The sequence below is a fragment of the Strigops habroptila genome, chromosome 10 (assembly GCF_004027225.2).
Source record: "Strigops habroptila isolate Jane chromosome 10, bStrHab1.2.pri, whole genome shotgun sequence".
NCBI classification, from domain to species: Eukaryota; Metazoa; Chordata; class Aves; order Psittaciformes; family Psittacidae; genus Strigops; species Strigops habroptila.
The window spans coordinates 34,528,041-34,541,933 of record NC_046359.1 but is presented as its reverse complement, the minus strand read 5'-3'; the positions used below and the strand labels follow the sequence as shown (position 1 = coordinate 34,541,933).

Here is a 13,893-nt window from a genome sequence, read left to right as displayed (position 1 = left end):
CCAGACTGTGAAATGCAGACTTCTTCATGGCAAGTGGCACTGCATGTTTTATTTTGTAGCATTAAAAAAGGTATCTTTACCTGATCGCTTACAGAGTAGGCTAGAAACAAGGAACTTCAGGCTTCTAAGTCTTCTGCCTTATTATGGCTTCTGTTCCTTCTAGAGACAGATCTCTAATGCCTCATAGTCCAGTTCAGTTGTGAATATCGCAGAGCTCTCATAGAGATCAATGAGTTCAACCCGCTTTCCCCATTATTTTACAGTGGATGATGATGACACTGTATTCCTGAAGCAATGCTGTAGAGGAGGGGACAACCAGGCCTGTATCAGGATGAGGAAGGCTGCTTTGTACCAACTTTGTGTGCACCCTGGCTCAGCCCTGCAATTTACCACATATGAAGAGTCTTCCCCTCAAGTAGACTTGACTCAATAACCACAGACTTGGTGAATTGGAGTTTTGCTAATTAATGTATTTATTTTGAGTCCTATTTCACTTCAGACAACCCTTCTGAGAAGAGACTGCTGGATGCCAACTACTGTGAGTGCACAGTGTGACACCATGGAGCGTAGTGGCCAAGTTGCTGTGCTTGGTGATGGGGCTCTTGAGCCTGGGAGAGAAACGGCTCCTGCCCCAGGTGGTTTGTCACCTAACAGAGGAAATCCCAATTCTGCAGCTGCTAAGTCCATGGCAGAGGGCAGGAGTCTGTGTGCTTGTGAGGAAGAAGGGGTGGGGACTCTCTGAATGAACGCTGTTCCCTAGCCGTGACTCGGAAAAGAGATTTGCAAGCATTCAAACCATCTCTTTTGCCTTTAGAAGTCAGCATGGTTCTACTGAGTGAAACTAAGTTGATTTGACCAAGTGATGAGCCAGGCCTCCAGCTCTTTGTCATGGATGAATATGCAAACATCACATCTTTGCTGTGATGTTTGCATATTCATTTCAGAAAGGCAGTGGGTTTTCTCTGCAGATTGAGAAGTACAGTACAGTGAGAAGCCAACTGATCCCATATTGTCTTTAAGTCACCGGAGATTGGCAGGGAGTAGATGTTCTCTGTAGCATGATGCAGGAGCAGTCTGGTAAAACATTTGGATATTTGTCAGTTACTTTTTGTAAAGCAGGACGAGTGTGTGTGTACTTCTCAATGGTGCAGCCAAATGTAGGTTGTAGCTAATTAAATAGTGGAAACTGGGTGTGTAGCTGTGAACAGCATTAGAGAACATGTAAATAGGACTATTCGCATCAAACTCCATGCTGGAGTTACCTGATGCATCTGTCTGGGGGATCCTTTTTCACTTTCTTACCATTTATTTATTTTTGCTGGAAATTTCCACACTAAGTGCCTATTACAGGTTTTTTTTTCCCTTTGTTCCTGCAGACAGCACTGTTGTGGCTCTCTTCCAGAGCACAGCCTAGTCTGGGCACTGAATGAAACAGAGCTTCAATGGAAATGAACATATAATGAAAGACCATACTCTAATGCCTTTGCAGGAAGGAGTTACATTAAGCTTGTATAGGCAGCTTTCCCTCTGGCCTTTTGTGACTTTTAAGGTGCTTAATCTCATAAATACCCTTTGAGAGTGCGTATGAGATTCAGGAGTGAGGTGGACTGTGAGTAAGAATATAAACAGAAGCAAAAGGCTGAGCTCAGGTATGTGCTTACTGCTGCACTGAAGGCTGTGCAACAGCGTAAGCGTATTTAGACAGGAACCCCATTGCGTGTAAGTGTTCCTAGTCAGGAGGCATTAAACAGTAAAAACAACAGTGTGCGCTTTATTCCCCAGAACAGTCTGTTTCTAAACAGTATCATTCTCATTCTGTTTTTATGAGAAAACTGTTAGAACCAGATAAATAGATAGCTCTGTTTGGACTTGCTTATTACAGATGATATATTTATCATCTATCGCGTGTGGCCTGCTGTGGTGTCACTGGAGCCACAGGGTTCAGATCTGGGGAACAGAGCAGGTTAGAGGGAGCAGGGACACCCGGGGCCCTTGAGCAGCAGTGTTGTGGTGCTGCTGTCCTGCTGGGCTGGCAAAGAGGCTCAGTTAGCAGCTCCCGTCACAAAGCACATGCCTTCTCCCAACTGTCATGCCTCTATTTCCTTTTGTGGCTCACAGCTGAGCACGGTGGTGCAAGCTAAATTAGCCTGATTTAATTTGCACTCAGCTCAGTGGGGGATGTTATAAACACTGATTTACTGTGTGCAGGAGCAGCACTGGAGGAATCGGAAAGGTTGGTTGAGGGAGCTTAGGTCTTGCGTTTTCAGCACTCTCCAAAAATGATGGTCCCTGGCACCCATGGGGTCAGCCAGGAGAGTCTGTGTGAGTGCAGAGTGTTCACAGCAGGACTCTGTTGGATGTGGTGGGATGAAAACCTATCAGTCCCAACTGGCTTTGTTGCACGATGTATGTAATCACCTGAGCAGGAATCATTTATGGCTCGGAGTAGCTCTGCCACAGACTGTGAGCAAAACTGTGGTGCAGGACACCCAGTTTCAAATTGCAGTTCATTATGATGTTGTACATATTGTTTTTTATATCAGATTTTGTACTTACTTACTTCACACCTCTTTAATGCAGAGCAATGTAATTGCAGGCAGATTATTTTGCTATTGATTACTTGATCCAGGAAAGAAACAGAATTCATCCATGCCATGAATCACTAAGCATTTGCAGCAATAAACTTTATTGAGCCATGTGACTTGCTGTTACAGAATTGTAAAGAATGCTTTACTGGAATGATCATACCAAACCGTGTACAATTCAAACTGAATTATCTGGCTCATAATAAAATGTTTTTGGCAAGGGCACCTACTCGGACACTGTGAGGCTTTTATGTTGCTGTCAGAATAATGTTTTCTGGGCAATTCTGAAGATACATTACTCCTCATTTACAATGTGCATTGTGGAAAAAATGGTCTAAAAGGCTGCTGAAGGATGCGTTTGTATCCACAGCGTTTATAGACATGCTGAGCTTTGCAGTGGGTGGTATTGCTCTAGCAGAAATGAAAGAGAAGTGGGGCTGTGGCTTAAGACTAGTGTTGCTAATAAAGGTCCTTTTTGGAAAAGGCAGGTGCAAGTAACAAGAACAGCAAATAATGGCTCGAGTGGGAAGCGGAGCTGGATGATGAGGTATACTGTGACAGTAAGACTGAGATGAAATTGAAAGGAACTAATCAACCCTTTGCAAACAAAATGTTCAGCTAGAGCTTATTGCTGCAAGATACACACGACTGGAAGTATTTCATGTTTCCTGGATAGAGTTGGTGCACACGTTTAGTTTGCAGTCAGGGTACAGCAGGTACCTGTCAGCCTCACTGCGTGCATTCTGCATGGTCAGGGCTTCTGTCCAGATGGCAGTAGGACAGGCTCTACTCTCAAGCTTCACATGATTCAAAAAGGGGCTAAGACTTAAAGGAACACACAAGGCTGGAGTGCTCATGGCCTTGGGGAAGAGCTGTGGCAGAGACCTGACATCTGGCTTCAGGCAAGAAGCTGTCCCCTGGGGACAAATTGCCCCAAGACAAGTCACCCAAATGAAGATGATGGGGCTCTTGCCCTTGGACAGGTAGGGATGACCACCTTTGGAGAGATGCCATGCTGGTCCAGGTTTTGGATGAGTATTTCTGCCTATCTGTGTATTGCTTTCCATTTGAAGATCTGCATGCTGTTGAGACACTGAAGTATAGTTCCCTCTCTGAAGTCACATCTCTCCTCTTCACCAATTTTACAGTGGGGCCAGTAAGACTCCTGCCTTACCTAAGAGCACGTTCCAGTTCTTTGCAGGGAGATATTACATTCATGTAAGTGGCTATGGCACAAACCAGCATCGGGGCTGGCCAAGCTGTGCCAGTGGACTTTGACCATACCATGAGATGCTCTGTGTAGAATGAATAATGTTGCTTTGTTTTTAATTATTAAGCAGTACATGTGATCCTAACTCCATGACCCAGAAAAAGGACCTCTAAAGGGCAAGTTTTCGTTGCACTGGAGCCATAAAAATGAGGACTTTGAAGCTTTTGGAAAGGAAAACCTGTTTCCTGGGGCAGGCAGTGCCCAGAGGCTGGCCACTGAGCAGAATGGGTGCAAGATGTCCCAGTGGCACAGACCTTTGCACAGGGCAGTGATGGGCATCAAGAGACAACACGGGAACATGGAGTCAAAACCACTGCCAAATCCAAGTGTCCACCAAAGAGTCCTTGCTCACCTCCTGTCTAGTCCTGCAACCCACCAGGAGGCTCAATTTAAATCAATGGAGTTTCAAAATTTGCAGACCTTAAGTGTGTTTATTTCCTTTGTGAGCTTTCCAGGCCAATGTTTCAAGCTTTCTGCCCATACACAGAGGGCTATGGACACTTTTCTCCCAGTATTATTCCTCCTGGACTCTGGCTGAATGCAATCCTGTGCTCCAATGTGGAAGAGGGATGAAAAGCTGGAGTTTCCCACAGGTAGGATTTTTACATCTAGATTCAGAAAAGGTAAGGGCAAAAATCCCCTTTGTTATTATTTACAGTGCCACAGTGCTGAGGGGAGGAAGATCAGGTCCCCAAGGTGTGCTGGTTGCTGTGTGACCTGCAAGCAGGACTTGCTGTCTACCATCTACTTGGAATAAGAAGTACTTCTTGCAGTGACCAGCAGGTTGAGGGCTTTTTTACAAGAGCATGTAGGGATAGGATAAGGGGGAATGGCTTTAAACTGACAGAGGGGAGATTCAGATTAGACATTAAGAAATTCTTCCCTGTGAGGGTGCTGAGGTGCTGGCACAGGGTGCCCAGAGAGGCTGTGGCTGCCCCATCCCTGGCGGTGTTCAAGGCCATGTTGGACAGGGCTTGGAGCAACCTGCTCTAGTGGAAGGTGTCCCTGCCCATGGCAGGGGGTTGGAACTGGATGAGCTTTAAGGTCCTTTCCAACCCAAACCATTCTATAATTCTGCAGTGCCTGGGGGAAGTGACCTGTCTGTGTTCAGCCTAGGGCTCTATAGTCAAGACTTGACCTGAACCTCAGCTTCCTGAAGCCCAGTCCACCAGCTCCTCTTCCCTTTGCATACCAGAGCATTGCTGCTCTATAATCCCCATTCTGCTGTAAACCAGATTTTTCCCATAAGCAATGCTTCTTTCTCACTGGCATCCAGGAGCTTGAGTTATGATCCCATCCCAAGGTTTGGGGCTTAGTAAGAAGCCAGCAATCACTGGGTAGTTCTTCTGCACCTCACTGCACGCAAGCCCCTGTACATACCCCCACGCCCTGTGTCACCTTCCTCAAAAATAGTTGCAATGCTGTGCTGAAAAAGAAGGGAAAAAAAGATGATCTTTTTTCTCCTCTGCTCAGGGAGCAGCTCCTTGCAGAATGAAATGCTAATGAGTGCCTTTGCCTTTCCTTCCTGCTGTGTCTTATGCTGGATTAGACCTGAAAAGCGGTATCACCAAGCTTGAAGTTCAATTTATCAGTGCAGTCAGGATTGATTTGTTACACTACCTATTCTGGGGAAATGAATGTCTCCATCGTGCTCCCTTCCAATGCAGGCAGACCTTTGTTTTGCCCAGATCAGCTATGTAATGTAGGAAGCTGACGTGTCTCAGATAAAGGAAAAAACCTACAAAATCCTGACTAATTCTACCCAGCCTTGTGGTGCCAGAGACAGATGCCACTTGCAAAGCACCTGCCTGGTATTACAGTGGCTGCAGATACCAGGCAGAAGTGCTCTCTGCCTGAGCTTATCCAACTTTTGTTAAGGAAGAGGTGAAAAGTGCCGTAGAAAATTATTCTTGAGTGAATGGGGCTTGGAGCAACCTGCTCTAGTGGCAGGTGTCCCTGCCCGTGGCAGGGGGTTGGAACTAGGTGAGCTTTATGGTCCCTTCCAACCCAAACCATAATATGATTCTATGAATTACATGTCCCCTTTATTACTATTAATGTCAGGTTGGTCTTTCAAGCTCAAATTCACAGTGAGAGTCAGGCAGAAAGCAAAGTTGGGTTTCGTACAAAGTTTCAGCTATTTCATGAGACAAAGGCAATGGACTTGGCTACTGCTGTTGAGGAGGAAAATTTTCACTCATAACCTAGAATGAGGGATCTCTATTAAGAAAGCACGCAGTTAAAAATCCAGTTTTCTCCTGAAGCACATTTTATGGAATATTTACAGTGAACAAATGTGGGAATTAGATTTTCAGATTCAGAAGACCCAGAAAGTGGATTACTATGGAAAGTCATATTTTAAAAAGACCAATTTCTTTAATAACAAATCATGTTTGCATCTCATGGAAGGAAGGGCTAAAAGGTGAGCACCTTGTAGAAACACGTGGAGATCCTCATGCTCCTGCAAATGTGGCTATGAGAAGGATGTCTATAGCTGGTGCTCATTACATGAGATGAAATGAAAGAGGTAGTTGCTCTAAAGTAGCTTTTTTTCCCCAGGTAAAAGCAGGATTTCTTTGTCATAAATACACTGCAGCTAGACATAAACCATTTATTGCTTGAAAGCAGCTCTGTGCTGCTGAAGAGCTGAAGCTCGTGAGTGAGAAATTGGGTCTTAAGCAACCCTGACTGGGTGCTTTCAGCCTGGCTGCTAGCAGTGGCAGTGCTGCCTTTTTGCCTGGGCACTGTCCCTCCCTTTCCATTGTCTCTTTCAAAACCAGTCTCAGCTAGGAATACCACTGCAGAAATTGGGACCATGCCTGCTCCGTAAGACTCTAGATCCAGGCCCCTATAAGCGTGTTTCCCCTAAAAATGGAGCAGGCGATGCAGAGCTTTGGCGCACACAGCAAGCATACCCCTTCCAGCCACAGGCCATTTTGGATGGAGTAAGTATCTTGAAGGGCTGCACTTCTTTGGGTATGAGATTTTGTGTTGCCCCTTCTCTGTAACTTGGGTGTTTATTGTCATTTACTGTGTTTCCTTTTAAAAGGAAAAGGAAAATAAAATCGACATCACACACTCTCTCTCCCTTCTCCTTAATCTTACATGCATCTTGAAGAGTCATAACCCCAGTCTTAAAATTGTCTCCTACTCTTAGGGCATGGGTGCACATGTACCACCCAGTTAAAACTGAAGGGCTGAAGTTTTCTCCCCAGGCCCCTGATCAACATTAGCTCCTGTTGTTTGAAGATGTTGGCTGATGTCTGAAGTTGCACAGGACCTGGCTCATGTCGGATTATGTATCCCAGCACTAGGGTCTGACTGCATCCATGAGAGTGGTGGGACAGACCTCTAGAAGTCTTATTTTAACTTGGATCCACACTCGTCACAGACCCCTTCTCTGAAACGCAGGCAATGCCCATGCTGAACACGTATGTTATGGCCAACTTTTGCCAACATTGTTCTGCCTGCCTTTTAGTGAAAGCAGAGAAACGTGAGCCACATGATAAGATGCTTGTCTTTGGGGACTGTGGAGAGCCATGACTCCTAGCCTCACAACGCTTATTGGGCAAATACAGAAAACAGAAATAACCCTGAGCATCTCCAAAGTAGTTTGACCTGAAGTCCACGTGGTTTTTTAGCAGCTGAGATGAGCATTACTGAGAACTCAAGTTCCACTTCAGCCTGCTCTTCTGCTTGTGCAGGGCACAGCACAGCCTCCACTGCCTGGATCAATGTTTTGCAATGTGCTCGAGTTTCTGAGAGTTTAAACCATTGAGTTTTGCACAACTAACTGTGTCAAATGCAAAAAAAAAAAAAAAAAAAAGAAATGGATGCTCTGTCAAACTGACACATAGCATAGACACTCAGATAGCTGAGCGCATGAAGAACTTAGGGATGAATTAACAGAAAACAATATGCTGCAAGAATAACTTGCTGAGTCCAGTAGAAGGAACCCCTATTTCTGCTCTAGTCTGCTGGAGCCTTCTCTTCTCCAGGCTGAACAAGCCCAACTCTCTCAGCCTATCTCCATAGCAGAGCTGCTCCAGCCCTCACAGCACCTTTGTGGCCTCCTCTGGACTCGCTCCAACAGCTCCATATCTGTCCCGTGCTGAGGACCCCAGAGCTGAACACGGTACTTTAGATGGGGTCTCACCAGAGTGGAGTAGAGGAGGAGAATCACCTCCTTTGACCTGCTGGTCACGCTTCTTTTGATGCAGCCCAGGATACTGTTTGCAATATAAGACCTGCCTCTAGTTAGCATGTTTTTGAGGGCAAAGTCTAGTGAGAAGGTCTCCTGAGTTTTGGTAAAGCTGTTTTTCTAAGAGGCTGTTCTGGGTGCTTGTGCCCTTCCCAGCATGGGTCCAGGAGCTGAGCTAGCTGTTCTGCAGGGGTGAGTGGCAGGGTGAAGGTGCTGCAGCATCAGCTAAAGTGCCTTTCTGCTTGTTAAGTCAGTGTTTCTCCTTTGCTGGATAACGCTGGCTTGGGATTGCTGCCATGAGACATGAGGCTGTCCTGATGTTAATAGGAGGTGGTTGCAACAGGATCAACCCTTCCTGCACTGCCCAGGTCGCAGGGTGAAAGTACCCCAGGGGTGAGCATGCCATGGGGTGGCACAGATAGTGGGAGGTAGGCACACAGTGTCTCCATCAGTGGCCCAGCTCTTGGGGGCTGTAAGGCTATGCTAGCCTGCGCTGACATCCTATTGCCCCCCTGCTCCAGGCTGCTTCTGGACTACACAGGGCAGAGCCAGCCTAGGACCTCAGGCCCCCCTTGCATCCAGCACATGGAGGAAGAAAATGAAAGGATCCATCCTCCCAAGCCAGGCTTTTTGTACAGCTCTTCACACATAGAAACCACTCCTCTTTCTCCTGTCACTAGACTCACCTTGCTGAAACAAAGATTAAAAGTCTGAATGCCTGTAAAGATACTTTAATGGCAGCTAAAACAGTGTCCCTAGAGAACATTAACTATCCTCTGCACTGAGGGGAGTCTAAGCTTTAGCAAAATGGACAGATAAGAAAAACATAGCTAGTCCTGCAAAGATAAATTTGATAAAGGTGGGCAGAGCACAGTGAAGGCATGAGCCTTCTTTTAAGTGTTAGCTTTTATGTATAGCTGAGTTCTAGGTCTTTAGACAAGACTTAATCTTTTCTATAAACAAATAACACATTCATTTACATGAATAATCCACATTTCTTATGCAAATCATTTCCCTGCTGCTTTCCACTGCGAATAATATTTAGTATAATTACCACATTTATTTAGTGAATCTATTTACACAGCGTAGCTCCCTGTCCATGAATGCTCTTCACCAGAGAGGCCCAAAGAGCAACAGGGGAGCCCAAGCTGCCAGTCATGTGCGCCCTCTGCTTTCTATTTTTGTTCTCATAAAGCATTTTGGGACTGGTTGAGATGTCTCGGCAAGAGCAGAAGGATGTCAGCATCCTGCCTCTGTCCCAGGGAGAGCACCTGCTGCTAATGGAAGGCAGCTCTCCCCTGCTCGCTAGCCTGCTGTTTGAGCTGGAGCTTGCTGTAATGAGGCAAGGCACTTTGAATAATAACTTTCCTTTGGGTATAAGGCTATCTTAATTTTTTGTATGTTTAAGTTGGTAATTGCCATAGAGTTTGAAAATCTTCCAGGTTTACCACTCTTAATTATGTTTTCATGCATATGCATCATCTGCTTGTGTGCTTATTGCTGCGAGGAGATCAGAACCTGAAATGTTAGAGCACTTTCCTCCAGTTATCTCCCATATGCACAATTTCCTGTGAAATACTTCTCCTGCATGGGATAGCCAAAGCTGTTTGGAGCACATCTTGCTGTCCAGAGCACATTTTGCTCTGTGTGGTTAAATCGAGATGTGTTTCTTCCCTTGCGTGTCTCGCCTGGGTTGCTCCTACCTGGGATGTCCCTTTGCTACTGAAATGCTTGTTCAAGGGAAGTTATTATGATGTCCTAATGGAAAATATTTCAACTTTCTAGGACCCTGGTTGCCTCTTTACCTGCTCTGTTTGCATCTATTGATTGTTCTGGTTCAACAGGGGCCTCTGGGACTAACAAATTTTAACAGGTTTGGATGCATTAATGGAGTGTTATGCAGGGAAGGAAGAGTAATGCTGTTGGGCTTCTAACTTGTTCCTGCTCAGTAACAGCAAAACAAATGTGTGCAATTAAGCATTACTCTGTTTTCTAAACAGCAGCCTTGAAATTTTGTCCTGCTAGTGGGGAAATCATGCTGCTGCTTTGCTTCCTAACAAACAGCAGTGATTTGGTGATGGGCAATGAGACGTTAATCTACCTGAGCACGTTCAGGGTAGAATATTGTTCCCTTGGAGACAGGCAGAATTTGTAGCTTGTGTTCTCATGCAGGAGATCACAGCGGATCCCATGAAAAGATCCACATGGAACAAGCGTAGACCTTGAAATTCTGCACCCTTTTTGCACAGAATAACCGCTTGCTTCCAACTGTTTTTCAAGGAGATGCAGGGTTAGTTGTTAGACCCTTGGAGCTTTTGTGTTGAGAGCAGGAGATTGGCTGATCAAATATAAATCACTCTGTCTTTATACTTGAAGTGTTGGATTGTATATGGAAGAAATGTCTATTCCTAGCTGCTTCACCTAAATAATGAGATTGAAATCTTAAGAAGTTAGGGGGAGTGTGGCTCACTCCCTTCAGGTTTTGGATCCCTCAGGAGAGGGGAGGGATGAACAGTCAAGAACTTTTCCTATGGAATATATTTCAGGAGGGAAACAAGGGTAAAACTTTTCATCCAGCTGTGAAAATGCTCCTTCCCACAAAACGTCTGGTGCAGTATTACATGTTGCCAGCTGTGTTAATAAATGCCTAAGTCCCAGTTGGCATTGGGCCACACTTACATATCACAGAAGTAGAGATTTGGCTCTGAAGTCTGCTTAACACCTGCACACGAAAGGACAGAGACATTAAAGGTGCTTTAAGGACAAAGCTTTATTTTGGCTAATGTGTTCTCTCACCCATCACCTGACTTGTTCTTTATTCTGTTGAGTGTCACCTCTCCAAACGACAATTATGGGCTTGAACCTGTCCAAGGGACTTATTCCTGCAGCTGGCCAACAGGACTGATTTGGCATATGAAGGGTAACATATGAAGCATATGAACATATGAGCATATGAAGGGTTTGGTCTGAATTCTAGCAGGGTTCTCCACTTTCTTAGCAATGGATGAGTGTGTGTGCACATGCGTGCATGCACATAGGAGCACACCTCCTTGGGAGGCAGCTGAGCAGCTCTGCTTCCCCTGTAGAGATACAGCAGCACTGGGGTGCCCTTGGAGATGGGTGCCTGCAGGAGCTGTGCTGAGGGATGTAGGGTGCCCAGGACCTTACAGGCTCAGGTGCTGCTGGTAAAGATTCATCTGCCCTGTGCTATGTTTGCTATTGGTCCTTTGCTGTGACTTGATCCATAAAGCTTTTGTCCCAAATGCTCTGTTGTGGCCATTTGCAGTGGTTGCCAATGCAGTGAGCTGGAGCTAAACACCTTCCCCAGCCAAAACACTGCAAAAACATGGGATCAGCAGCCATTGCTTATCCATGGGCTTTTCCCAGCAAATACCTGTGCTGGGAAGCATCAGGAGAGGCTATCAACCACCAGAGGCAGCTGGAGACAGGACCCAGAAGACTTAACTCTATTGTGGCAATAAGATACATAAAAGCAGGGCTGGTCAAAAGCAAGCAGTGAATAGTACTGAAGGTGGACACAGCGGAAGAGGACTGTGCAAGGGATCTGTTCTTGTGCTCCCTAGTATGTTCCCCAGCCACATGCTGAAGTTAATGTGCCTGCCTTCAAATCTCCCATTGCTCTGGTGCTTGTTCCCACACCTGCTTGTACTGTCACTGTTGGGTACCTGGAAATGCTGGAACATAGTAAAAAGGCTGCATCTAATCCAGAAAAAACCTGTGCTGCAGCAAATGGAGACAAAGGCTGGGGAGAATGTGAATTAAACTCAAGTGTAAGTGGGTGGCTATTTGATTGCATTTGCAAAAGATGCAAGATATAATGCCTTGTGATAGGCAAGAATCCGTCCTGCCCTCCTCTAGTCTGACTGTGGAGAAGTCTTTGTGTTTGTCCCAGTGGTTTGTCCCAGTTTGTCCCAGCTCAGCACTGCTTCATCCATTGGTGCCACACCAGCTAGGGTGAAGGTGGGAACCTGACTTCCAGGAGCTGCAGGCAAACATCTGGGTCTGTGCTGGTGCCCATCTACTAAGGAAACAGCTTGTCTTCCTGCAGCTGACTCGATGGGAACTTCAATTAACAAATGCTATGAAAGTAGCTCTCCTCTTTATTTAATTTTTTTATGCATAACATTTCCTGACAGCTTAAACCTTTAATTAACTGGAGATGTCATCATGGAAAGTTTGCTAGAGAAGAACTCTTGCAGTTTAATTAAAAAGAAAACAAATTTTTTACAGGTCCTGAAAAAGATCTGCTTGCAACCCCAGAAGTGGCAAAAATCCTGCAGGAATTCCTCCTTTTCCCTTTCTAATTGCAGCAGTAGGTGAGGAGCTGCAGAGTGATATCATCACCCAAATGGAGAAGGTGAGTGCTTCACAGTTTGACCCTCCAGTTTAGGCTGCAGATGTAGGACAAGCTGCAGTTCTGTTACATCAGAGAGGGAAAGGAGAGAGCCAGCTATAAAGCTTTTCCATTTGCTTTTTGTTCTAAGAACTTTAACTTCACAATTCTCCTGGTATTAGGCCAGAGCTATCTCTAACATTTGTGATCTTCTCTGAGGGCACACAGGGAGAACATTGTTCAGCATAAGCACTGGTCTTCTTTTTCTTTGGCTTCCTTTTACAGCAGAGCTTACCTGTCACAAAACCTGTGGGGTAATGTTCACAGTATCTTCAGCAGCCTTTGTGGAAGCTGCCTTTTGAGAAGGTAGGGTACTGATGGAGATGGCAGAGGGTCCTTGCTGCCACTGACAACCCTGAGGGCTGTGTGTGATGGTAGCTGTGGTGTGGAACCACCAGCTCAGTACACGCTTGTGCCATTGCAGCAACATGTCATGGGGCCAAGTCACAGTGCTGACAAGTGCTGTACGGCTGGGGGTCCCCCATGGCAAGGCAACAATCTCCCCTTGCTCCTGTGCAAAGGACTTGCTGGCTTCTCCCCTCCTCCTGCCCACGCTGACTGGATTGGGAACAGACTAAGTGACCTGGATGCTTCTTGAACAGCTGCAGATCCAAAAAGGGATTCTTGTTCCTGTGTTAAATATAAGCCTGGAAGAGTCACTGGTGTGACTGCATCTGAAGCACAGCTCCACCCCTAGACAAAAGGCAAGCGGTTCTGAGTCATCCCCTGGGAGCAGGTTGAGGCTGTCAGGATGGTGTCTGGGCCAGGGGCATGTGTTGGCTTGCTCTCCCGAAGGCCCTGCACCCAGGCTGGCAGCTCAGCTGCTGGGTGACGAGGCAGAGCTGGGCTTCTTGTGAAATATGCCAAAGCTCCACATTTGCCAAAACAGCTATTTGGGAGCAGCTTGATGTGCTTTCCATCCTCTCCTGGCCCTGTCCTCAGTGTGGTTAAATCCAGTAAATGCAGCACAGGGGTGGGAGAGAAACTTCTGTATTAGCTTCTTTCCCAAGCCTGGAGCAGGGACCACAAAGGTACCACTGAATGAAATCCATCTCCCTGTGTAACCACGCATGACCATGCTGACCCTTTCAAACACTGGTCTCATTTTTGCAAACAAACATATCCCTTCTGATATATCTGCTATCACAAGCAGCAACTCTCTGTGGGGAAGGTGCGCTGCCACAAACAGCAATGAGAGCTGAGCTGCCAAAAACCCCTACCAGCGGGGTTCTGTGTCCTAAAAGCCCCTTTTCAACCTGAGCTCAGTGATGTTGCTCCATCTTACCTGTGATATTCAGCCAAGACCCCTCAGCAGTAGGGGATAGATTTTGATCCTTCCCTCTGATCACTTTTTGAGCTTTCCCAGAACAAACGGCAAGCTATTAATGGTCCTTTTGGAAAAGAAATGTGTTTTTTCTCTGTG

At 46.0% G+C, this 13,893-nt stretch overlaps 1 protein-coding gene across 5 annotated transcripts in view; it reads left to right on the top strand.

Annotated features, from left to right (window-relative positions):
• CAPN14 (calpain 14) overlaps positions 1 to 13,676 on the top strand; it is a 38,777-nt gene extending 25,101 nt beyond the window's left edge. For 2 of the 5 annotated variants that reach the window (XM_030498969.1, XM_030498966.1), the window contains one exon: positions 12,308 to 13,676. In XM_030498969.1, the coding sequence (XP_030354829.1) occupies positions 12,308 to 12,397 (90 nt within the window). In that variant the 3' untranslated portion in view covers positions 12,398 to 13,676. Of the gene's footprint in view, positions 1 to 263; positions 2,815 to 12,307 lie in introns of those variants that run through there. The other 3 variants (XR_003993402.1, XM_030498967.1, XM_030498968.1) reach the window with 3 other exon arrangements.
• Positions 13,677 to 13,893: the final 217 nt, after the last annotated feature.